The sequence below is a fragment of the Daphnia pulicaria genome, chromosome 1 (assembly GCF_021234035.1).
Source record: "Daphnia pulicaria isolate SC F1-1A chromosome 1, SC_F0-13Bv2, whole genome shotgun sequence".
NCBI lineage: Eukaryota > Metazoa > Arthropoda > Branchiopoda > Diplostraca > Daphniidae > Daphnia > Daphnia pulicaria.
The window spans coordinates 14599195-14624130 of record NC_060913.1 but is presented as its reverse complement, the minus strand read 5'-3'; the positions used below and the strand labels follow the sequence as shown (position 1 = coordinate 14624130).

The 24936-nt window shown below is 41.6% G+C and overlaps 2 protein-coding genes across 3 annotated transcripts; both read left to right on the top strand.

Moving 5' to 3' along the window:
• The first annotated feature begins 693 nt into the window (after positions 1 to 693).
• Positions 694 to 20732, top strand: LOC124333851 (serine-rich adhesin for platelets-like). 2 transcript variants are annotated; one of them, XM_046789000.1, is made up of 6 exons: positions 694 to 819; positions 7849 to 8310; positions 9078 to 9374; positions 11974 to 12058; positions 12192 to 12263; positions 17916 to 20732. In XM_046789000.1, exons 2-6 carry the CDS (start codon positions 7888 to 7890, stop codon positions 18878 to 18880), a joined length of 1842 nt encoding a protein of 613 aa, XP_046644956.1. In that variant the 5' UTR covers positions 694 to 819; positions 7849 to 7887; the 3' UTR covers positions 18881 to 20732. The 2 variants fall into 2 exon arrangements, with proteins under 2 accessions (XP_046644956.1, XP_046644957.1); XM_046789001.1 differs by having other exon boundaries at positions 738 to 819; positions 7840 to 8310.
• LOC124337546 lies at positions 20716 to 24688 on the top strand. Its single transcript, XM_046791573.1, has 15 exons — positions 20716 to 21066; positions 21128 to 21217; positions 21289 to 21400; positions 21484 to 21551; positions 21614 to 21757; positions 21815 to 21906; positions 21966 to 22052; positions 22126 to 22518; positions 23173 to 23316; positions 23380 to 23581; positions 23660 to 23802; positions 23867 to 23884; positions 23965 to 24048; positions 24128 to 24204; positions 24279 to 24688. Exons 1-15 carry the CDS (start codon positions 20721 to 20723, stop codon positions 24322 to 24324), a joined length of 2046 nt encoding a protein of 681 aa, XP_046647529.1. The 5' UTR covers positions 20716 to 20720; the 3' UTR covers positions 24325 to 24688.
• Positions 24689 to 24936: the final 248 nt, after the last annotated feature.

Genomic DNA, 24936 nt, shown 5'->3' with positions numbered 1-24936 from the left:
TCAAACACCTTCCTTCTTCTTTTCATTTTCGTGTTTTCCTTTTTGAAACATTTCGCCCTCTCTCAAGACCCTTTTTCCTTCTTTCATCATCATCATCATCTTTTTCCTGGCTTTGGAATTTTTTCGATTTTTGTTCAAAAAAATAAATAAAAGAATAACAAAAATATCTTGAACGGCGTTGGGAGGATAAGAGAGTTAACAGTGAGAATGGGGGGGGGGGGGCGGTTGCGGAGCAAGCCGTCGATTTGCATTTTTCTTTTCAACCCTCCAATTTTTCCTTTTCTTATCCTAGCATGTTCGATTTTCTGTGGGTATTATATTCGAAAAAGAGAAAAAAATAAATACATAAGAAGTTTTCGAGTCTGTCGGGGTCCCTAACCAAATTTTTTCGGTGGACCCTTGGTAAGAAAAAAGATTTTTCCTTCCCTCCCTCAATTTCAGATTCCCCATGCTAATACGCATGGATCTATCCTTTCACATGTGGTCGTTAACCAAAAAAAGGTGGAAAAGTCACAAAAAATATTCTCCCCAAAGTCTTTTTTGACGACTTGATTGAACAAAATGACGGGCCGGAATATTAAAAAAGAAAAATGAATTCCTTGCACTTACCAATTTGAAATTCAATTAAAGATGTTTAAAATTGTCTTTTTTGTATTTCGCCCACTTGTAGATTATTATGGTCCAAGGAGAGATTTGAAAAATCACACCAGAGGCGCGCTCACTGGACACTACTGGCCGCCGCCTGGACTCACTTTATTTTTTCCCGCAAGAGCACACCGTTTTAAATCAATCCAGACAGTGAGGAGCCACCGGCACGCGGTATGGAAACTATCAAACACTTTGTTGCTTGTCTACCACACACACACACTCTCACACGGACACACACACACACACACAATGTGAATCCTTTTAACTTGTCGTTTGTTTTTTGTTTTGTTTCGTTTCTTCTTCATTCGAATGATGATTGAAACGAGGCGAGAAACACGCGAAACATTGCGACTATGACGACGACGACGCCGCCTCTTGGATGGGAAAATAACACTGACACGAACCAACAGCTCAGTGGTGTAGTAAATAAGAGTCGAAGTGTGTGTGGGTGAGGCAAAGGCGAGAAAGAGAGACAAGTGGTCGTGGGGGTCCGATCGACGTGGATGACGGCCAATGACTGTGCCGCTACGTACCTCCGTTCCCGATTGTTGTTTGCGTCCGAGGGCTGGGGCAGGGCTTCATTTTGAAGGGAAAGGTATAGATATATATGTATGAGAGAGTGTGTGTGTGTGGAGTAGTAGTAGTGTAGTAGCGTACATTATCCACAGACCCCACGAAACAAAATATCCATCTATAACCACCTCGGGGCGAATAGCCGCTCTCAACCCTCAACACACTCCGCCCTTTTTTTTTTACTCACATTAATTCCGCAAAGCGCAACATTTTTTTTTGTGAGAAAAACAAAAAGAAATAGTAGCACATTGCAGTGTGTGGTGCTGCAGTTGTTTTTGATCGTCGTCTAAAAGGTTGTGACCCCCTTTTTTCTCTGACAGGGTAGCGCTTTATCTTGTTTTTTAATTTTCATTGCGATGACGACTGGTATTAGATCCGCTTCGAAGATGACGTCACGACGACTGCCGTATGTTTTTTTTCTTTATTTTTTTTTCTTTTCATATTATTCGCTATTAGACCAGTCTGGGGGAGTTGTGCAACTTTACAAATATGTAACAAGGTGCTCTAGCGGTTTGGAGTTAGTGAAATGGGACGGAAATCTCGGGAATGGATACCGGTGAACGTTAGCCGTCGGTCGCCAAGGAATAAGAGGAACTTGTGGGTGCCAAAAAAGGGGGGTACCCAGTGTAAAATGCTGCTGTAGGGAACGGGGGGAAACAGAGAGAAAAAGAGTCGAGGGTGTCGTCCAGGGTTGTTCCTTCCCATGTTTTTGAGGAGGAAGCCAAAGGGGGCGGAGGGGCCAGTTGTAATGACTCTATCGAGCGGTTGTGTTATAAGTACAAAAACAAGAACCCTTTTTATGATATTTTTCTATTTCAATCGTTGTGTGTGTGTGTGTGTGTTTTACACATTTTTAAAACGTTGCCATGACTACCCAGCAGGCCTCGGCATATTTACCGGGGGGGAGTTGTTGATTTTTTTTCTTTTTCAGGTTTTTCTGCACAACATTTATTTTATTTTATTTTATATTTTTCTCTCTCTTTTGTGTGTCCCCTCCGATATCCCATCCCAGGCCATTTGCCGTTCTTCTTTCTCCGTAAAGCCGGAACTGGTGACTGCGAAAAAAGAAAATTGTGTGCACACACGTACACAGACGGTCCCCATCCCCCTCTTTTTCCCTTCTGGTTTGGTTCAACAACAAAAATCTTGGGGTCAATGAATTCCGCTTTTATGTAGATTGTACCCAACTTTTGCAAAGGGCTCCACTGCATTTCATCATGAATAATTCAATTTAAATAATGCAGAGAGAGAGAGAGAGAAAATGGGGAGGAACGTTCATTACAACATCTGCGATCGGTTGTGTGTAGGCCCCTCCGATGATTTGGAAAAGAAAAGAAAAATCGCTGAAAAATTGAACGGCCGTGCTGTAAATGTTGACTTTTGTCCAGCGCAGAAATAAGTGTGTGTGGAAGGGCAATTTCTTTTCCATCAGGATCGATCCGGCGTCGAGGTGCCCTGCTGTGTCAACAGAAAGAAACCCAACGGCTAAACGTTGGTAGTGGTGGTGGTGGTGTGTACAAAAGCCCGGCACACACACACACACGCACTAAGTATAGAAGGAAAAAGTTGGGTTTTATAATTGGCGCTAGATAGAAAAGAAGATTCGAGTGCGTCCTTGATTTTCGCAATTAATTTGATTATTAACTTTTATTTAGGTCACTCGAATGTTTTTCAAACGTAATGACCTTCCACCATTGTTGGTAATTCGCGTTATCGACGCTGGGGTATTGAACTGGGGGGTGGGATGTAAATTCGTTGTAAATGGGTGAAAGGGGGGAGAGAGAAAAAAACAGTCTGAAAAATGGATGTTATTCGCCGCACAGCTGTCTGTTGCGATTATCATTCGCCAAATGTAATTTCGACGTTTTTCCTATTCATTTTCTGCGCTCACCCCGATGCGATCTATTTTTGAGGAATCGAGGGGAACAAAAAACAACAGCAGCAGCTTCCAGCATGTTGTTGTCGCATGTTACAACACCTTTTAGAGTGAACCCGGCACGTGCTCTGTCGTAACGATCGTCACAACAACAACCCATTCTTTTGTGCCTTTTTACTTTGATTTTTTGTCGGGGGGTTTTAGAAAAGAAAAAAAAGGACCGGTGGGGTAGTAGTACAGTAGTAGTTGTTGTTGTTTTCCGCTACTACACCAACTGCTGGTGTAGGCCTAAGTGTGCGACAGACTTTGTGTGTTACCTTGGGTTCGGTTTTTTGGGTTAAAAAAGAGAAGAAAAGATGGTCTGGGAAACGGGAAGCTATTTACTACTTTATTTTTTTTGGTTGTTGAGGGGTTGTTACCGGATAGAGAGAGAGAGACAGGATGCGTATCAATTTACATTTTGAAGAGAGAAAATGATTGGGGAGTAAAAAGAAAAAAAAAATCCACTGGAATTAAAACATCTGCATCGGCGGCGCCTGGCGACGTCAATCCGCCAATAGCTACTACAATTTTTTTTATTTATTTTTTATTATTATAATTTTTTTTTATTCCCATCGAAAATTGGTTTTTCCTGTTTCCAGGAAAAAAGAGAAAAGAAAATAATAAAAAAAAAATTCGATTTTTCGATAGGAAAAGCGTGCGGCTGTCGCTCCAATTGAATAGAAAATGATTCAGAGGTTGAGGGGGGGTTGAATGAAATAATCTGGTGAGAGGAGGGGGGTCACGACTATAATGTGTAGACATGTATGTAAAAAAAAAGAAGGAAGGAAGGAAGGAAGAATAAAAAGAATCGAGGGGGTATTTCCAAATTTAGGGAAAAATTATGAATAACAGAAGCCCTACACCACCCTCCACCTTGTCTAAAGCCTATTGAATCATCCGACCTCCCCCTCAAGAGCATCATCCCCGTTTTCTCCTCTTCTTATCAGCTGTTCACTCTCTTATTTTGATAGCCGCAGCTATAAAAAAAAAGGGAGGGGAGGGGTCGGTGGTAAATAACACGGGGCGAAGAAGAAAAAAAAGAGGAAATTTTTGGAAGGAAAATGTTATAAAAGGGAGGGAAAAACTTTTTTTGAATTGATTTTTTTGGGGTAAAAAGTTGCCGTTTTTCAATCAAAATGAAAAGAAGAGGGGGGGCAACTCTGTGGGTCTGTCGAGTGTTTGCTCGGGTTTTTAGACGCGGCCATCTGCTCGCCCCTCGGCTGGCCCGTGTACACACACACACGGCAACAACGGCGCTTGTGCATAGTAAGCGAGCGCTCCCAATATTATAGTAAAAAAAAAGTTGTGGATGACGGAATAAGAGAGAGAATTGCCAGGTGCATGTCCGACGACGACGCCGACGCCCCATCTTTTTTTCTGTTCCCCCCTCTTTTTTTTTCTTTATTTCTTTATTTCTTTTCTTTTTTTATTTTATTATTACGATGATGATGATTGTGTCGAAATTTTGAGTCGAAAAATCCGCTTTTTCGGGCCCATAAAAAGCAGATTTTTTTCCTCCCCCCAATTTTTTATTTCTTTCGATTTTATTTCATTCGACTTTTTTTCTTTTTTTTTTCCTTTTATTATTCCCTTACCGACGCCGTTCCGTTCACATCCTGAAATGATTATTGATATTCCTGAAAAAAAATGGGAAATATAAAATTGTGAAAGGCCAGGAGATTCTATAAATATGGCTTATCAATATATAATTTTATTTCCGATTTTTTTTCTTTCTCACATAAAAATGATAACCGAAAATCCGGAATTCTATTTCTAAACCAAAAATTATGAAAAATTAAATAAGAAAAAAATTGAATGGGAAATTTAAATTAAAAGGAAAAATGTTGAGAAAAGGTGGAACGAAATCTGAATAGGAATTGATAGACAAGAAGAAGCTTTCTTGTCTATACAATGTTCACGTAATGATAGATGAATAATGAATGTGTTGGTACACATTTGAAAGTTTTTCGACATTCCGTTGGTAGACGCTGACGGGTGGACCGAGGACAGAATTCCGTTTCATCCGCGCCGTGCCGCGCGCTTTTATTTGGTCAACCGGATTCAGTTGCTAGACGAGAGTAGAAATGCGATTCAAATCATTTGATAGTCAAATGGGATGGGAATAAAAATAAAAAATCGACGAAAATCACAAGGGGAAACGTTTCGGGTGTGTGAGTATAACCGATAAGAGTACTATAGTAACATCCCGGTTATTTGATTTTATTATATCATTGAATTTCTTCTTTTCTTTCTCGGGAATTTTTATTTATTTATTTAGTTTAAAAAATAAAAAATAAAACAAAAAAAAAATTTTATTTTATTTTTTTTCGGGGACCCTTTAATAATTCCATGTCCGTCCGTCTTTCTCTTGTCCTATTTGGCTTGGTGTTCTTATTTTTCTGTTATTTATTTTTATTGTTTCAACCAGACCCCCCTTCAAAAAAAAAATTCCAAAATGGAGTTGAAAATCTCAACCAGTCATCGACAGCGCCCTTAAAACCTTCGACTGTTGTTGTTGTTGTGTGTCCACCTCTGTGTTGTTCATTTGTTTCCTTTCTCGTTGCATAATGTATAAGATTATGAATGTCGAGGGGAAAAAAATGTCTGCAAAGAGTTTTTTTTTCTTCTTCTTCTTTTTTTCTCTCTAAAACACGAAAACGCAAAAACAAATACGAAAATGTTTTGGAATATGATAAGAAAAGAAGAAGAAAAAAAAATAATGATTGAAAAGCCATCGATGATGATGATGATGTGCAGTTTTGAATAATGGATGAGAAAAAGGTGCTGGCCGCAGGGGCTCCACTCGATGCCACGTAAATGCGCTGTTGAGTTCTTGTTGTCTTGTCCCGAAACAAAGACCCGAAAATGCAAATTCCACACTGGCCGATGGAAACGAGTTTACTTGTACACTATGGGATATTATATCTATCTCATCCCTTTTCTTCTCTTTAAAGAAAAAAAAAAAAAAAAATCAATTTTTATTCATTGAAATCAAACGAGCTCCTACCAACAAAAAAAAAAAAAATGTATTACAGTTAAATACCCCCCAGTATCTTTCGGTAGAATCAATCAGTTCAACAAAAACTTTTTTTACCGCTTGGAATAATAAAAAAAAAACGAAAAAATAAAAATAGTTAAAAGAAAAAAGATCAGATCCAAATGTTTGCCCAAAGGGAGAAAAATGGTTTGATGGATGGCTTTTGATGACTGAAACTATTTCAACATTTTTTTGTTTTGAAACAAAAAAGAAAAAAGGGGGAAATTTCTGATTTCATTCTTGTGTTACGTTGTTGTTGTTGTTGTTTCGGACGAGGATGTAGAAGAAGAAGACAACGGCGAACAATTTGATTGGAGTGTATCGCTTCTTTTTGTGTGTGTGTGCTGTTGTGCCTCATGGCGTTCGATGCCTCCTCGTTCGGCAACTGATTTATGGATGAATTCTCTTTTCTTTTCTCCTCCACCCGCTTTAATCAACTGACACACACACACACACACAAAAAGGTTGAAAACATTATGCAAATGAACGCGCCTGTGTAGAGAGGATGTGAAATGCGGCCAAGTCTTCGTCTTCTTCTTCTTGTTCATCTTTTTGAATTTTTCTTCGATTTTTTTGCTCCTGCCGTTGTGTCCCGTCCATTTTGAAATGCAAATACACACAACAACATAGGCAACAACATAGGCAACAACATCGAAGAGAGAGAGAGAGAGAGACCCCATTTAATGTTATTCCAATTGATTGATTCCGGACCCTTTTTTGGTCTTCGGTGTATTTTGGTTTTTCTTCGATGGTGCGGTGTCCGTGTGGCGCTCATTCCCTCCTCCTCCTCCTCCTTCCTTCCATCGGTGAATCTTTTTCTTCTTCTTCTTGTTTTTTTTTCTCTCTCATTTAAATATATATTTCTTACGTACTGATATATTTTAATGGCCTGATTGTTCATCATCATCATCATCATCGTTCATTCGTGGCCGCTCCGACGCAAAGCGCCCAACTCCCACCTACCACCACCCTCGAATTCTCTCCGCTTTGGGAAGGCACACACCACACAACACAACACACACACGGCTCATTTGCATTTGATAATGGCCTCTCGTTTTTTTTTTCTTCTTCTTCCTTTACTCTCGCCCGCGCCTCCGAACGAACGAACGAAAGACAAAAAAAAAAAAACCAAACATCCCAAAGTTGTCGAATTTGAATTTCGTGCAAAGAGCTCGCGAGCGTTCCTCATTTTCCGGCTTATTTAAATATTTCGGAGGTTTTTTTTTTTTTGTTTTGTCTTCCGTCAAGTTATTGGTGGTGGTGGTGTGGTGTTGTTGTTGTTCCTCCACCACCACCACCAGCCCAATTGGGACTCGTGCGGTATGTGCTGACCTTTTGCTTAATCACCTTGCCCGGCTTTGGATTTTTTTCTTGTTGTTGTATACCGCCTTGGCCCGTCGTGTGTACGCCCCCCCCCCCCTTTTTTTTGGATAAATCCCGATGACCAATACCATAGCACCACTCTATATGCAAACTAGTGCATTTCTAATGAAGAATTTTTCAGATATTGAGATTTATTTCTGATCTATACATATTTATATTAATTTTTGGGTTTTTTTTTTCATCTCTCAGCTCATTTTCTTTTCGTTTTGATTTAGATGTGTTTCTTTTCTTATTTCTCATTTCCCTTTTTTTATTTTTTCCTTTATATTTTTTTTTGAACAAAAAACAGCGTTCAGTAAGGAGCCCGGAGTGGAGCTCATCATCATCAATGGCGGCCGTGGCGTCGTCGCTGACCAAGTCGGCGATGGGTGCCGATCGTTACGGTGGGCCTTCAACTTCGTCGTCGTCGTCGTCTTCGTCGACTAGTTCCTCTGCTTCTTCCTCTGGTTCCTCCTCGTCTTGGACCGACTCGTCGTCGTCCTCATCAGGAGCCACGACGGAAGAGGAAGAGAAATCGTCCTCGTCGTGGAACTCGTCGTCGTCGTCGTCGGAGACGCCTAGGAAGAACAAGAAACGGGATAACAAGGAGAGCGACAAGAAGAAGAAAAAGAAGAAGAGCAAGAGCAAGAAGAGGTTGAAGAATCCCAAGAATCCCAAGAAAGAATCCAATCAGAAGAAGAGCAAAAGCAAGTCGATGGCCGTCATTCCCGACCGAAAGAAGAAAAAGAAGAAGAAGCACGTCAAATCGTTGGTAAATAGAATAGAACACACAACACCAAATAATAAAAAAAAAGAAGTAAAAGAAGAAACAAATAAATCTTAAATCCCCCCTCTCTCCTGCCGGCCCGCCATCCACTCTTGCCCGTCTGCCCATCTTCTTCTTCTTCTTCTCTGATTGTATGAATTCAGCCCTGATGATGGAAAGGGGAAGCACCGAGTCCTCGTTACTATTACTGTCGACAGATAATCATCATCATCATCATCCACAACTGTGTACAAGTATCAAGAGAAATGTCTTTTATTTTCTCTCTTTTTCTTGGGGCCCAGTCGAAAAAAGAAGAAGAAGAAGATGGTCGTTGTCATCATCGCGAGATCATTATCATCGTTAGCAACTGGAACCGTCTCCGTCTGAATCTTTGTGTCTAACCCGGAATTGAGAGATGATATGTGCCGGACGGACGGGGGAAGGGAGACGGGGGGGGGGGGACATGTGTCGGTCGCTTCAATGTGACCGCCGTGATAATAATGAGCTTGATTGGCAACGATTCGATTCGAATGTGATCAGCGACGCGGACAAACACAACAGAACCCGCAGCCCACGAATCCTCCATCCCATCCTCCTGATTGGTCGACTGCGTTTTTTCTCTTTTTTTTTTTCTTTCTTTCCCTTCCCCCTTTTTTTCCATCCTCATTTCCGTCTCATTATCATCATCCGTTATGGGTTTCTCGTTTTCTTCTTTTTCTTTTTTTGATTTATTTATTTCCAATTGTTTTTGATTTCTTTTTCTTTTTTGATAGGCGGGACGTGGTGACGAGGAGAACGGAGACGAGGTGAGCAGTATGCTCCTGTTAGGAGCCGAGCTCCTTAAAGAGGTGGAAGAAGCGGCCGCCGCGTCGGCATCCACCGCCGCCACCATGGCCACCGCCACCCAAATGGACGAATCGAGGGGGTCGTCGACTACTTGGCCGTTTCTGCTTCCTATCGGCCACTATGTCACCCAAGGTGGGCCGGAGAGTAGGAGCATTCTGTTGGACCAGGTCATGTCGTCCGTGCCAGCGGCCCAGTGGCAGGCCATCCTACCGCCCGTCCTCAAAGTAAAAATAAAACAAAAAACACAATTTTTAACATTTTTGGGTGGAAACGACAAGATCGTTGACGTTTGATTTATAATTTTAAAAGAGAAAAATAGAGAAAAAAGAGAAAAGGATTTATTTTTTTATGTTTTTGGCTGAAAGATGGGATCGGGAAGAACCGGATGGTCCGGCCGTGTTTCGCTCCTCCGATCTCTCCTTCCTTATATATTTTTTCCAGTTGCATAGTTTTCTCTCTCTCTCTCCTTCTCCCCCCCCCCCCCTTATTTACCCTCCCACAGACGACTCCCTCCTCTCTCTCGACGACCCCCCTACTTTCCTTTGGGTGCAGACTCTCCTCCATTTTCCAACAAATCCAATTCCGGCCCCACTAATTAATCCTTTCCAGTGGCCAGCACAAGAAGTGTAGCACTAGGAAAAAGGGAGAGAGAGAGGAGCAAATCCTCCTCCTCCTTGCCTCTCCCTCCGCTCCTTTTTTTCCTTTTTCTCCTCACACTCGACTTGTTCTTCTTCTTCTTTTTTCTTTCTACCCTCCCATTCCGTCTTGACGGCTGAATCTTGTGAAACTCATCCATCGATTCGTTCTACTGCTTCTTTCGTCTTCCATCCCAAGTCCCAGCCAAGGAGGAGCAGGGCAGGAGCAGCTTGCTGCATAGAGTTGGACGGACTATCACACCGAGGCCCACGGCTCGTGTCCCGGCCGACTGGAAGAAGAAGAAGAACCGGAGAGAGTTGCGTCTCTCAAACTATCGATCGGCTCCTTCTTCTTCTTCTTTTTTAGCCCCCCCTGAAGACTCTTTTCTCTCTCTCTTTCTCTCTCCTTCTGTGTGTGTGTGCGTCGAGGGGTGGGGGGGGGAGTTGAAAGAAAAACTTGGATGGGAGGAAAAGAGGAGGCTGAAAGGAGATGGGTGGGGTGGTAGTGGGGTGGACCTTGGGAAGATGCGACGCCGATGACGGAACAAGTCGTAGAAACATACCGTGGGATGGCGGACGTCTGAGGGTGGGACGGCGACTTGGAATTGAGAAGGGTGGGGTGGTGGGGTGGGAGGAGCTTGCTGCCCGAGAGGAATCCCAATCGATAAGTCATTTTTGTTTATCTTTGCTCGAGCTGCAAATCCACGCCCGCCTTTTCTTTGCCTCATTCCCCCGTCGGGGGGATTTTTCTCTCCACCCCAAGACGTCCCCCCACCCCCAATCCCTCCTTGTGTGTGTTGTTCGTCATCTTTCTTTGCCAACGTCGATCGTCAAACGCAATAATATCTGCGGGATAAAGAAAAAGGGGGGGGGAGAGAGGAGGGACTTTTTCCTATTTGAGGAGTTGCGCAACTTTTATTATTTTTGTCTTTTCTATTTTTGGTTTATTTGTATTTCGCGCTGGTTTTGATATTATGATCAAGACTTTTTTTGGGGGTTGTTTCTTGTTCTTCGGTTGTCTGGCCGGGCAGAAGGGGGAGGGTCTCCCGCCTCCCACTACTACACAGCACAGCACAGCGTTCGACGAGCCTGGGAATACGCCGAAGGGCTCATCAAACATTTATCGCCGACTTTGGAGCGAAATAATTCCGTCCGCCCTTTTTCTTCCGTCGTCCCCACCGCCCACTCTGCTCCTCTTTCTCCTCCTCCTCCCTGTCTCGCACTTTTTTTTTTTCTTTTCGTGACACAAACGGGAGTAAAAAGAAGACGGAGGAGGACCTCACCACCACCACCCCTTTGAACGTTTTTTTTTTATTTTCCCTTTTCGGTCCCGTTCGAAGATATGACCGACACCATCTCCAAGAGAAGATATAGAAAAGTATTAAAAACGTCCAGGGCCGTCATCACCGCCGTGGCTCGTGCCTGTTGTTGTTGTTGTTGGCCTTTTTTTTTCTTCCTCCCCTTGATCGTTCACCCCACTCTTCTCTTCCGCAATATCCACACCCTTTCTTCCTTCCTCGCCGACCCCGAAATGGCCGAAAGTTGTTGCGACCATTTGCGGATGAGAATGAATAGGTGAAAAAGAATCAGAAATGAACGCCAGAAAAAGAAAAAAAAAAGAAAAAATAGGAGCAGCACGCGCTCCTAGTCCTGCTGCTTTCAACCGTTATTATTATTAGCGCAGGGCGGGTGAAGGGGAGATAACACATGGAAGACTCTCGGCTTTCTTTTGTGTTTCTTCTTCTTGTTGCTGGTGTTGTTGTTGTTGATTCTTTTTTTATCCCCCCTGAAGAAGAAGAAGAAAAAAAGCGGCAATCTTTTCTTGATGATGATGATGGATATAATACATGTACATGTGCGGTTGCCGGTTGTACGTACCTCGTTTCGATTTCAGCCCACCGGTCCACTTCTTCTCCATTTCTCACCCACACAATCTATTTCGACATTCAGACCGAGGAGAAAACGCTTTCTGTAGGCGTGTGTGTATTTTTATAAATATAATAAGTCTTAGCAATAGTGACGATAATAATAACAACCAACCGTGGACGACTGGACAGGAGGGGGGGTCATATTGAATCCGCGACGGCTGGTCATTTTTTTGTTGTTGTTGTATGGCTTTATTTATTTTTAGGTCTTATCTGTTTATTTATTTGTTCTTTTTTTCTTTTTTCCTTTTCTTCGTGGACAGGAAATGAATAGCGCCGAGTTGAAGCAGCTCTGCCTCCAACAATTGCAGTTGCTGTCCGATTCGGCAATCCTCGACATCATCAACGGTACCAAATTCAATTTCATTTCGTTTTTGATTGTGGAATCTTATTTTGGATTTGGTTTCTCTCTTTTTCTCACGCCGGTTTGTCCTACGCCATTTTTTTATTATTAAAAAAATTGTGGCGGGATAATTGTTAGGTGGAGGAGATCAAGGAGCAACGGCAGGAGCTGGAAAATTGGTTTCGTCAGAAATGGACATCACCACGACCGGTAAATAACCATTTCTTCTTTCTACTTTTGAATGTCTGGAGAGCGTCTGGTGCCTTTTGCTTCAAAAGGTCGGCAGGGAGAGGGGGGGGGAAAGGTAAATAGATAAAAACCGCCGAAGCGATTGGCTCTGCCGGGAATATGATGAACAAACTCCCGTGTCCCGCTCCGCAACAAAACATCACAAGGCATCCGGGGTGGTGGTCAGTCGCCCTTTTTTTCTTCTTTTCCCTTCCCTTTTCTATTTGGATGAGCAGCAACAGCTTTCGTTCGTGAACGGGAAGAGGAGGAGGAGAAAGGGGGTGGAGAATAAGGACAGAATCGCCACTTTGGGAAGGATCCTTGCGGGACTTGCGGGATGGGCCAATGTGGGGTTGGTGGTGGGGACTCTTCTTTTTTCTTGGACCTGCTCTAACCTGTCCTAGTTATACGTGCATTGACAAGGCCCCCCGGCAGGAAAAGAAGGAGGAATCAAGTTGAAGGAGGGCTCCTTGAAATTGGTCAAATATAGTGGAGAGAAGGGCAGGGAGTTAGGAGCCGTGAAGTGAATCGAGTTGTCAACTAGCCTTTTTGGTCCGTGGCTGTGCAACAACAATTACACACAAAAAAAACAGGATTGTTGTTGTTGTTGTCCTTTTTTGACGTGGGTTTTGTGTCCCTTCTTCCATTGCGTCCGCCCATGCGGACAGACGGGCTGGAAAATGTCATTTTCTTTTTCGGTACGCGATGAATGGCCTGGCCAGCTTCAATCACACGAAATAGAAAAGACTCTTGAGGGGTACTAGTAGATCAAAAGAATAAAAGGAAGTCGGCGAAGAAAAAAAAATCAAATCAAAGTCAAATAAAAAAAAAGAGAGAGAGAGAGAAAACGACGTCAGAGTACAACAACTGTGTGGCCAGCTCCTGGCCAGGAGCTCCTAACTCCATTCTTGGAGTCCACTTTGGGTACGCAAACACAAAGGAACCGGAGAAGAAGAATAAGGCTGCAAGGAGCCGAGAGAGATGTGCACAGAGCTCCTGTCTGTCTGTGTGTACAGACGACGGAAGGAGCCGCAGATAGGAGAGAGTAGAAAAAAGTAGAAAAAAGAGGAGACCAGGCCTGTACACACACACAGAAAAAGGAGGAGCGAGGAGGGATGGGAAGGAAGCTGGCCTGTGCTCCTGCCGACCGGAAAAGAATGGGAGGGAGAAAAGAGAAGTAAAGAGAGAGAAACTGGTGGATAAATTGGAACAAATCAAGGGAGAACTTCTCTCTCTCTCTCTCTCAGTCGGGTTCTTTTTATTTTATTTTATTTTTTCCTTTGGGTTCTCCGGCGGGAGAGAAAAAAAAGGAGCTAGGAGCGAAGGGCAGGAGCAAGGCACTCGACTGTACCAACAGGGGAAAGAAGAAGAAGAAGAAATTTTTCTTTTTCCTTCTTTTGTTGTGTGTACGTTTTTTATTTTTTCTTGTTCGTTTCTCTCTCTCTTTCCCAGTAGTGCAGAAAAGGATAGAAAGATAGATGAGAGGAAAAAGAAGAAGATCCAGAGCTCTGTGAAGTCTTCTGGCTGGCCTCACGCGTGATTTTTTTCTTTTTCTCTTCTTATTTACTTCCCCGACTTTTTTTTCTGTTTGTTTGTTCGTGTCTGACTGTGCGAGAACTCGGGAAACTTTTAGTAAATGTCTATTCTTCTTTTTCTTTACTTCTTTACTTCTTTTCTTTCTTTCGTAGAAGAATGGAGGGAAATTACATTATTATTATTATTATTATCATTATTATACGTAAGCTCTTTTAATCAGAAATATTTTATGTATTAATTCATTGGTTCGATTTCTCTGGCATTCTTATTTTTTTTTTCTTTTTCCCAGTTAATTCGTTTGTTGATATTTTGGGCTTTTTTTTTTCTCCGATATTTTTATTCATTTTCTTTTAAATGAGTCGAAGAGTTTTGGTAATCGACGAGCAACGGGAGGGAGAAATGATCCATCGGTCGTGAATCAATCTGATTACACATACACAACAGGCCATCGTTAGAGCCCCACTGCCTTTTTCTCTCTCTCTCCTCTACGACCTCGTTAACTTAGCTCGGACTTTGAAGGCTTCAAAAAGCTTTGGAATAAAACCAAATTGCCGGTGCCCCAGCATAGCCGCAGTCGGGTCTCTCTCTCTCTCTCACACGCCAGGCCCATGCCACATGACCAATCCCGCTAGCCAGCCAGTCAGCCAGCCCAAAACAACAACTAATAACTGATTGAAAAACATTTTCCCCTTTCACGGCTCGTGCATGTTCGTGTGTTCGAACAACAACAACGACGACGGGAGAGAGAGAAAAGTGTAGCTTTGGATGATTTCGGGAGAGAAATCTACATGGCACGATTCATCATTTCCTTCCAGATCCGATCATTACGCAACGGATGATATTCATCATCACATAAAACACATAGACAAGAGAACTTCGAGACTCTAGGTTTTATTTGGTGAAGACGAGCCAACAACAACAACAACAACAACACCGGAGGCTGGGCCCATCTGTCAAAAAACGACGTTCGTTTGAATTTGAACTTGGCGCTACCGAAAATGACCAGTCCGTTTTGTTTCATTTGAAACTTCCACCGAAAACAATTTTGACGTTCATTTTTTTAAAAAGGCGTCGGGGTTGTATTTTTCTTTTCTTATGCCGTTAACTTATTTTTTCCTCTCCCTTCCTTCCCCTATAAAAGATGAGGGAAAGGCCATTAACATAATCAATAAAATAGTGTGGGACGTGTTTGTTGTCGTCGAAGCGGGGGCGAAGGGGGGAGACAGAGAAATTGTGACGAAAAAGCGAGAAAAATACGAGAAAAACTCGCCGTGTTTTGATGCTGGGCCCAGATAGGCAATGAAAAATATAGGATAGGAAATGGGGATTTTTCGGGAGGGGGGGTTGGCCGGGCCGGCGCACCCGAACTAAAGTGTACAATTCCAAGCTAGAACATTTACACAGAGAGGAGAGAGGACGGCCTGCAAAATGTGCGCAAACAACATCTGCCCGATGCAACTGAGTCACAGAACCCAAAAGAGAAAAATATAAAAATATAAAAAAAAAGGTCGCCATTTGGACACGCGGGTTTTCCAGTGAGGGGGAGAAATGTACACACACACACACATATATAATAATAAATATATATAGATATATATAAAATAAAAAAAAAAAGGGAAAGAAGAAGGAAAAAAGAGAGGGGCTTTGTTTCCGCATTTCGACTATTCGAATCCCAATCGGATCTCTTATGGAACAAGCAATCCATCCCCCCCCCCCCACCACCCCTCCTCCTCCCTTTCGGCCGCTGAGCTCTTGGTAGCTGCTGGGCTTTTGGACTTTTTCTAGCCTGTGCCTGACTATAAGGACGACGGCTCTGCTTTTTCAAGTAGCACGTGCCTATTTCTCATCTCCTCTTATTCCCCGACTACTCTTAACTCGGACTGGTCCCTCCTTTTTGACTCCCCCCCCCCCCATCTCTCACGTTCACCCCCCGAATGCTCCCTCACACGTCTATTTTTCCTAGATGATGTATTATTTTTACTATTTTATTTCTTTTTTCACCGGAAAAAAAAGTGGAAATATTAGATTTCCCCCTCTAACCAATTTTTACCGATCGAAATTCTTTTTATAATTTTTTGTTTTGTTGGTTAACTTCCTTTTTTTCCGGCCTTAATCGGACGCCGATTATATTTTCGTATTTGGCGCGCCGGCCGTTTCTTAGCGCACAAATTGCCGTTGTCGACAAAGAAGGAAAAAAAAACACGAGCCGAAATGGTTGGAAATTTTTCAGTTGGTTGGATGATGAAGGATGATGATGATGATGATGATGATTGCCGGGATTGATTCCAATTCAATTGGCTCGCCATTGTAAATCAGTTTTAATGCGGCAGCGATGATGATGAGAGAGAAGGAAAAACACTGAGAAAATTCACGAGGCTTTTTTGAAAACGTTGTTCTTGTGTTGGTTTCTGTCTTATGGTTTAGGGGCCCCATCATCGTTGGCCAATTGGCTCTCGACGCCAAAAGGAAATTGAAACAAAACAGCCGTCTATTTCTCTACGTGTATATATCATATTAGTAGCGATGACCATTTTGGGTTTTCCCTCCTGTCTCGATAAACTTTCCCGAACGGGGAACCTAACAAAAAGAAAAACAAATTTCTAAAACAAAAAACAAATTCAGATTTTTTGTTTTTTTAATGAATCGAAAACGGACGAGTCCAACAAGGTTTTTTCAAATGGCTTTTATCATCTGATGTATAAGCTGTTTGTGGCTTTTGATAGGATTCCCATTTAGAGCTAGAAAGAGAGAGAGAAGACGCCATTTTTGTTTTATGTCGGGCCGAAACGAAGCGGGAGAAATGGCTCCATCAAAAATGTTCCCAAATGAGAAGAATCATGAGCTCTCGATATTTTTTCTCAAACATATAAACTCTCGAACCAAAACGGCCGTCACATCAATAAAGTGATAACTAGCCGAGAGACAGAGAGAGAATTTAGAGGTTGTAACAATCTTATTAAGATCAACAACTAAAATAAAACAGAAAAAACAAACAAAATTTTTAACGAATTAATTAATTTCCTTTTTTTAATAATAAAAAGAAAAAGCCCATCCCTTCACTATCGTTTGATTCCCGTCACACACATAGAACGAAAAAATAATAAAAAAAAAAAATACGAGAAGAGAAGCGCGTGGGGTTTTGTCGGTTGATGGCCGGGAGCGTGAATGCTTGGATGAGTTTCTTTTGCATTTGTATGCCGAAACGAACAAACAAACACACAAACAGAAAGAAAAAGAAAATGCCTGCTTCATTTCCAGTTGATTGGCTTTGGCTAGCGTTTGGGATTCCCGTGATTCATTCACTCAAGCGCCAACTTTTCCATGGATGGATGGATTCATCTTTTTTTCTTATTTTTTTATTTTTTATTATTCCATCCCCAATTTTTTCTTCTTATTTTTTTGCTGGGCGGTTCATCTCGTTTAGTTTTGTGGACTATTTTACTATTTTATTCCGTCGCCTTTTTTCCCTCCTCTTTTCTTTTCCCTTCACATTCAACGACGTCGTCGTTTTTGTTATTGTTGGGTGCGCGTTTGTTTGTTGCCATTTCCAAGGGTCTCTGAACTTTTGCGCCAATGGCGATGCGCAAGAGAGAGACGGAGTCCCTCCTACCCGCCGCCAACCACCACCCAGCGACGCTGAGCAACTACCATCCCCCACCACCCCACCCCATCATCCCAAAGGACGGCGGCGGTGACGGCGACGCCGATGGACAATCAAGGAGGGGGGAACCGTAGGAGGGTGGAACACACACACACGAGTAATACAACAACAACAACAACAACGTCGGAGAGACGGAAAAAATGTGGAGAGAAATGGAAATAAAACGAGAAAAGAGACGGAAGAGGGAGGAAAAGAAAAGATAAAAAAAGGAAATGGGAAATATTAAAATTCATGAAGGCGATATGTACTAGCGGTGGCAGCACACACCAAACGTTGCTCGAGGATCGATTGGCAATACATGGGGGGAAAGAGAGTGGGAAATGGGGTGGTCCGTTAAAAGAAAAACAATGGGGGAAATGTTTTTTGAAAAAATTATGGAGCCCTTCCGGCGACAACTAATGGCATTATTTTTTTTTTGAATTTCTCGACATTTCCAGGAGACAAGGAGCGATTGAAGAGAAAGAAATCCAAGAAGAGCAAAAAATCCAAGAAAAAGGCCAAGAAGAGTAAAAGGAGCGAGCGACTGGGCGTCGGCGGCGTCGCCGAAGAGAAGAAGTCGGTCGACGAAGAATCCAGTGGGAAAACGTTGATGGAGTTGCTGGAACTGGAGATGCGAGCGCGAGCCATTAAAGCCCTCCTGAAGAAGGAGGAGGAGGGCGAAGAAGACGATGAATGGGCCGACGACGATGTTGCTGGTGTTTCTTTGGCGACGCTGGCCGAAAACGACGCCATTCACCGGCCATTGAAAGCCGCCGAATGCGGTGACAAGTACAAACACCGGCCGCCCTCGCCCGTTCACCCTCCTTACAGCAGCAGCAGCAGCCAACAGCAGTTGATCCAGGGATACCAAACGGGCGAAGGTGAACCGAATCGACGCAGCCGACGTCCGTCGTCTTCCTCAGCGGCCGCCAGACACGCCGATGACTACGAGGTGTTGCGTAAATCCCAGCAGCCTCGACACTACCGCCACCACCACCACCACCACCATCATCATCACTACCGTCAGGAGCGCTCCCGTTCGCCGGTGGCCAGAAGCCGTGGAGGAGCCGAGCCTTCTGTTGTCAAGACGGAAGCGGCCGGCAGGTTGAATAAATCATCAACAACTCCTCCGCCGTCACCGTTGCTGGCCTCGACGGCGATCCGTCCGGCCGATCCAACCGACACTTTGACTCAAGTTGTCCGGATCAAGTCGGAGGAGCCAGACACAACAAGAGTCGAAGAAGAAGAGAAAGGTGACAGGGCGACTCAAGTAGTAAAAGTAGAAGTAGTAGCCCAAGAAGAAGAAGAAGAAGAAGGAGGAGAAGAACAAGTCGAGTACGAAGAAGAAGGCATCCAGGAAGTCGACATTGAATTGGGAAGTGGATCGGATGACGACGCGCATTCCCCATCTTCCCGCTACTAGTAATCCTAACAGACAACAACAATCAAACAACTGCCTCTGCTCCCACCACCTCTCGACTGTCATCAACTTTTCTTTCCTGTTTGGTTTCCATCAACGTGCAACTGTACGTAACACTTTTGGCCAAATTATTGGAGAAATAAACGCCAACTATCTCGGTGGAGGGAGGATAACAAAATATAATAATAATAATCATAATTCCGGTTCGACTGCGCAGCCATTCATCATTTCAAATGAATATTCAAAGGTCGTCCATCATGTGTCGTCGGCGAAGCCCCGAAAGCGTTGCAAAAGGACAGTCGAGGTAGAAGCGGTAGCCAAAATATATAAAAGACAAGCAAAAAGCAAATCGAATGAGTGTCGGAAGAAGACGAAGAAGAAGAAAAGTCAAAGTACAGACGTCGTTGAAATGGTTCCAGACTTGATGGAATTGGGTCCCGATCGATGAGGAGCTGCTGAAGGCAAAAAGGCAAGAGAGAGAAGATAACGGCCAAGATAAGACGGGCCGACGCTTCAAGGAAATAGGAGAAGCAAAAGAGAGTTGAAGAGAGAGAGAGAGAGAAGAACCAAGTCGAACGTGATTCATTAGTCAATGAAGAGGGCCAAATTAATGAGATCCGGACAGCACAGTACGCCCTGCTGCGCTTTCGACGAGCCTGGAAATGTTCATCTTACCTTTCACAATTCTTTTTCTTTATATCCATTTTGGTTTTTGTTTTCGGGTTTTTGTTTTTTCTTTTTCTCTTTCCTCGTCCGAAATCTCAGACTGTGGACGTGATGATGATGACGACGATGCACCAGACCTTTGCTAATGATGACACTTTCCTCTTTGTCTCGGCCGCAGAAGAAACAAAACAAAAAAAGCGAAATAAAATATAAAAACGAAAAAAAAAAAAAAAATAATCCTCATTTTCTTCGTGTGTATATTCTTTTTCCTCTCTCTTGTTGTCCGGCCGTCTCATTAGACCCATCGATGCGTTCTAGTTATGACTCGTCGGCTGGCCCAGTAGACAGCTTGTGCGTCTCCAGTGTCCGGCATTCGATGGGCTCGCACGAAAAAAAAGGGAAAATCCTCTTCATCTAAGCTCATTTGTTCTTCTTCATAATTAAACCCCCTCCCTTCGTTCCGTGTGTGTGTGTGTGGACGACAGAGTTCCAACTGGCCCTCTTTTGTTAGCGACAACTATAACGGGAGGAGGCGGTACCAAAAGTGTCCTGTTTCTCGCCGCTTTTAATGATCCAACGTGTTGTTGTTCCTCGGCAAAGCCCCCTCCCCCTCTTTTTTTTCAGTGGTGCGTTGCGTAACACTGCTCCGTGTATACCTATCGACGGTCGTGACGTGACATGATGTCGAAAATATAAAAAAGTCCTTGGATTCAGCCGGGAAAAAAAAAAATACTTTATTCCGAGAATTATTCTTAATGCGGTTCGTATAGGATGAGAATACTCGAGTATTGTGCAAATGATTCAGTGAATTCAACATGTCTTTAGAATAGTAAATAGTAGATTTTTAAATGACTATTATGGCAGGTATTTTAGATTTGCATCGCCTTCTATTGCGACATTTTAATCCCGCATTTTTTTATATGACGATTACGTGATTACGTTACGCTACGTGTGCTGCCATCTTGGTGGCGATTTTGAGAATATGAAACGCACGCGGTGGTTGGGAAAGGCTTCATTGTCCGTTGTTTTGTTGTAAAAATAGAATTTGAAAATATCGGTTTGCAGAAAGTAGAGTCTAGTAACTAGTTAGTAGTTTTATACTCTTCGTCTTTTCATCATTTAGTTGTCTTTAATTTCATTTGATCAGCATTTGAAATTTTCTTCATCTGCTTTTGTCATGTCGTTTAACAAAAATAATTCTCACAGTAATGCTGGGAATAGGAAAACGACGCTTTTTAAAACTGGATTTACGTCATCATCGTCGTCTCGGAATGTCACTGATGAAGCAGTTGGTTCTGGCAAGAAGAATGTTGGTGCAAGTGGTTTCAGTAGCCCTCCACCTCAAAATAAAACACCCAACAAGTCAGGATTGACTCCAATTCGACCAACAAAATCCCCTGGAACAGGAATGAAACACAAATCAGGTTTGACTCCAGTACGTCCAGGGGTTTCACAAGGAGCATCCAAAAGCCCATTTACCCAAAGATCGAAACTCAAATCTGGACTATTACCTATCAAACCAAGTAGAGCTTAATTCAATTCAATCATACACTTACAACTTATTAATGGTTCATTTAAATTTAGGCATGCAAGGAGGAAATCAACAGAGCAATGAATTGAACTGTTCCGTATTTAATGCTAGAAGAAAGTCAGGCTTGAAGCCAATGAAACCAGGTTTGAAGCATTTGACATCTTAAATATGGAATTCTAATTGCAGTTTCTAAAAAAATCTCATTTGCAAACAGCTGGATCACTGTTCCCCTTTTCATCTCAAGATAAAACAGATGTTTCTGTAAGTGAGTCCAAGTCATTTTGTTTTGTTGCTCCAAAGCAAATTTCAAGAGGAGGAATGATGAGGTACATTTACATTTAAGAATAATTGAAATGCAGTTTCTTACATGTTCTTTTGTGATTTTGTTTCATCCTTCCCTTTAATAAAGTCAGAATTCTGCTTCTCAAAATAGCTTAGAAGAAAGAAGAAAATCGGGACTTTTACCTATAAAACTCTGTAAGTATTCATATCATGCTTTAGTTGAAACGTCTTTTCAAAATAAGTTACTCTTTGATCAGCCCTGTTCGGAGCAGTTCCGCCCGATCGCCAGCCTCAGCTGAAACCGAGACCCTTAATATCAAATTCGGGTATGCGAAGAATGCCACAGATTCAAATAAGTAAATCTATTGAGGCAACTCCTTCCCTGAATGTCATAACAGAAGGTAATTTTGAATCAATAATCATAATTTAAAAAACGAATAATTTCATTGTACATTTAGACTCTGAGAGTCCCTGTAATGTTCAGTCTCAGGGTAACGTATCTGGAATTACCAAGCTAGATGATTCCATGGATATGTCTGTTGTTATACGGGTATGATATATTTTTAGAAAAAATTACTAACAAACTTACTTAGAATTTTTTCACAACAGCCTAAAACAGGACATCGCATGTCTAGAATTCCATTGCCTAGGTCTACTTTGGACAACAAACATTTTAGCTCAGATACAGAAATAACGGTAAATTAGCGAAAATGTGTTTAGCTATTAATCTCATTTGAATTATTTTACTGTACTATTGTGTCCGTTGCAGCAAACTCGGATTGCGAAACGTGTTCTCGTTTTTTCCGACGAAGACGAAACCGTTAGTTCTCACACCAATGTCTTGAAAGATGGAAGTTCGAAGGCAAATATGATGGAAGGGACATCTTCCATCGCCAATAGTCTTCAGAACTCCGATATTTTGCCCACTTTGACCAAACCAAAACAAGAGTCTTCTACAAATAATGAAGAAAAGGAAAATCTTTTACATCGCAAGAGAGAAATTGAAAATATTATAGAGAAAATGTCGTCCGAGTTGAAAACCATTGATGAACAACTGCGAACTCTAGATGAAAAAGAACTCCTTGAATCAACGAATGGTTGCGAAAATCTAACGGAAGATATTGACGAATCTGACAGTCCTTTCGCTCAAGTCGGCAGTCCGGTTTTTGTTGTTCCACTCCAACATTTAACGCTAGCAAAGTCAAAACAACCGGACAATATGTACAACTGTTTCAGGGAAAGTTGCTCGTTTTTGAAGACTCCTCAACACTCAGCGTTTGCCAGACTACGAGATCCTTTGCGTCCCGCTCAACAATCCGAAGAGTCCCCTAATGTGAGCCAACGGGTGCAAAAGCAACTTGCCGATCTGTTTGCTGACTGATACATTTTATCGCGTGTGTATGATTTATTCTGGTTTATTGGAAATTAATGCGCTAATTGGCTATTTAATAAAAAAAAGATTTGCATCGTTCCCTGACTTCCCGCTTATTTTCCGTTTTTTTATTTTTTGTTATTGTTGCATTTGATACTTCAAACGCCCACCAGATGTGCTGCGGTTTGATATTAGTTTGACGTAAACATTCGCTAGTAACGAGTGAACACACGACCTTTTGACTTGTGTTTAATTGTTTTCTGTAAGTTCAGTTTGTGGTTCCTGTAAATTGAGATAGAGAAAATGAGTGACTCAGAAAATGAAAGCAACAGTGAAAGTTTGCAACATGATCTCATGTCGGTTTCGGATCAAGAAGATGATGGAAGTCGGGACGGAGATGACATGCCTAGTGCTGAAATAGATATCTCGGAAGTTCATGAACAGGCTCCAAGCCGGGAGGATGATTCAATTCCTACAGATTCTACTTCTAATGAAGATTTAGCACAGCTTCCCGGTGAAGAGGGGTCTTCAGACAAAGTTGAAGGGAAGCTTCCTCTTAGAGATTTGGCAGGATTAGATGAAGCTGCTGTAAACAAATTTTCCAATTAAATTTAATTTCAACATTCAATTTAAAAATAATTTTACTTTCAGCTTGAACTGGGGATGTCAGGTTCATACTCAGAAATCCTTTCTCCATCCCGCTTTAAAATAGAACCAGTTCCAGAGGAAGAAGTCAAACCCTCAATTCAAAATTTGGCCATTGAAGGTACTGTTTTAAAGGAAGGAGATATGATACACTTCATTGCAAAAAATCTTGAAACCAAAATTCGACTTTCAAGTCCTGATATTTCAGGTAAAAAAATTATATCTTCCTCAATATGTGCATTCTAACTTCATATAAATATTAACCTAAATAATACTTGTATTGCAGAATCTAGTCAGTTACTAGCAGCTCAGTCTGAACTTGCAAAGCAACATCAATCAGTAGCAACACCAGAATCAACATTTTTAGCACAGTTGGAAAGGGATGCTAGATGTATTGCTGCTAGTGTTGATGGATTAACAGAGCACCTGGTGATTTCAATTTAAGAATTTTTTATTTAATGAACTTTTTATTTAATTTCTTTTTTTTTTTCAGGCAGTTTCTTTACACACAGTTAACAATTTAATCTTCATTTTGAATAAGGACCAGATATAAATTACTGACTTTTTTGTAAAATGTTAATTTTATTACAGATCTCAGCTGTCACTGCTCAGTCATTATCTGTTTATAAAGATTCTGTTTGTAAAACATGTGATGCTATGGATGGTAACATAAAGGTAATAATAATGAAATAGATATTATTTTTTGTTCTTTAATTTAAAAGGAAAAAAACTGCATATTTATTTTATAATATAGTCCATGTATCAGTTAATGGCAAAATGTGAAGAACTAAGCAAAGCAATGACCCCCATCTACAAGCTGTCTGAGCAAGTGTAATATAAATATATATTCAAATAACACTTGTTTTAAATAAAACTAATGAAGGCTCTCATATTTTCGTCATTAGGAAGGAAATAAAAAAACTCTTGGATATCATGGAAAATCTCTCATAGGTTGGAACATAATAGAAGATGAAATTCTTTTCTTATTCAACTATAAGTATCTTCAAATGTAAATATCTTCTCTGTGTTCTCTGATCATGGGCCAGCAATTAATTGAAGAAACAATATTAGCGTTATTCCCGTTTTGCTTTTGCAAATAATATTAGTTTTTTCTAACGCATGTGCTACTTATGAAGTCATCTTTTATGTCCCTATCATAAAATTCCAATTCATCTAGTTAAATATTAAAGATCTCCCATGTTTTGATGGATTACTTAATGCTGACTTTCATTCACTCTCGAATCTTGAAATTTGAGTAATTGAACAAGGGACGTTCATATTATGTAGAAGAAGTACAATAAATGTTTTAAGACGCCTTTTTTGTTTTCATTATAATTTGTGGTACTATTGTTATTCGCATAGATTTATTACGTTATTAGCCAAGGTTTTTACTTTAGTTTGTAGAACTGATTTTCGTGCGAGATTAAATTGAAATGCGGCCTACGTTCGGCGCCACATGTAATCCAAATATATTGTTGTTTAGTATCACCTTTGAATTATAAATTTGCGGATTTGGAATGCAGGAAAGAGAAACTGCGGGGAGGATATTACGGTTAATAGAAA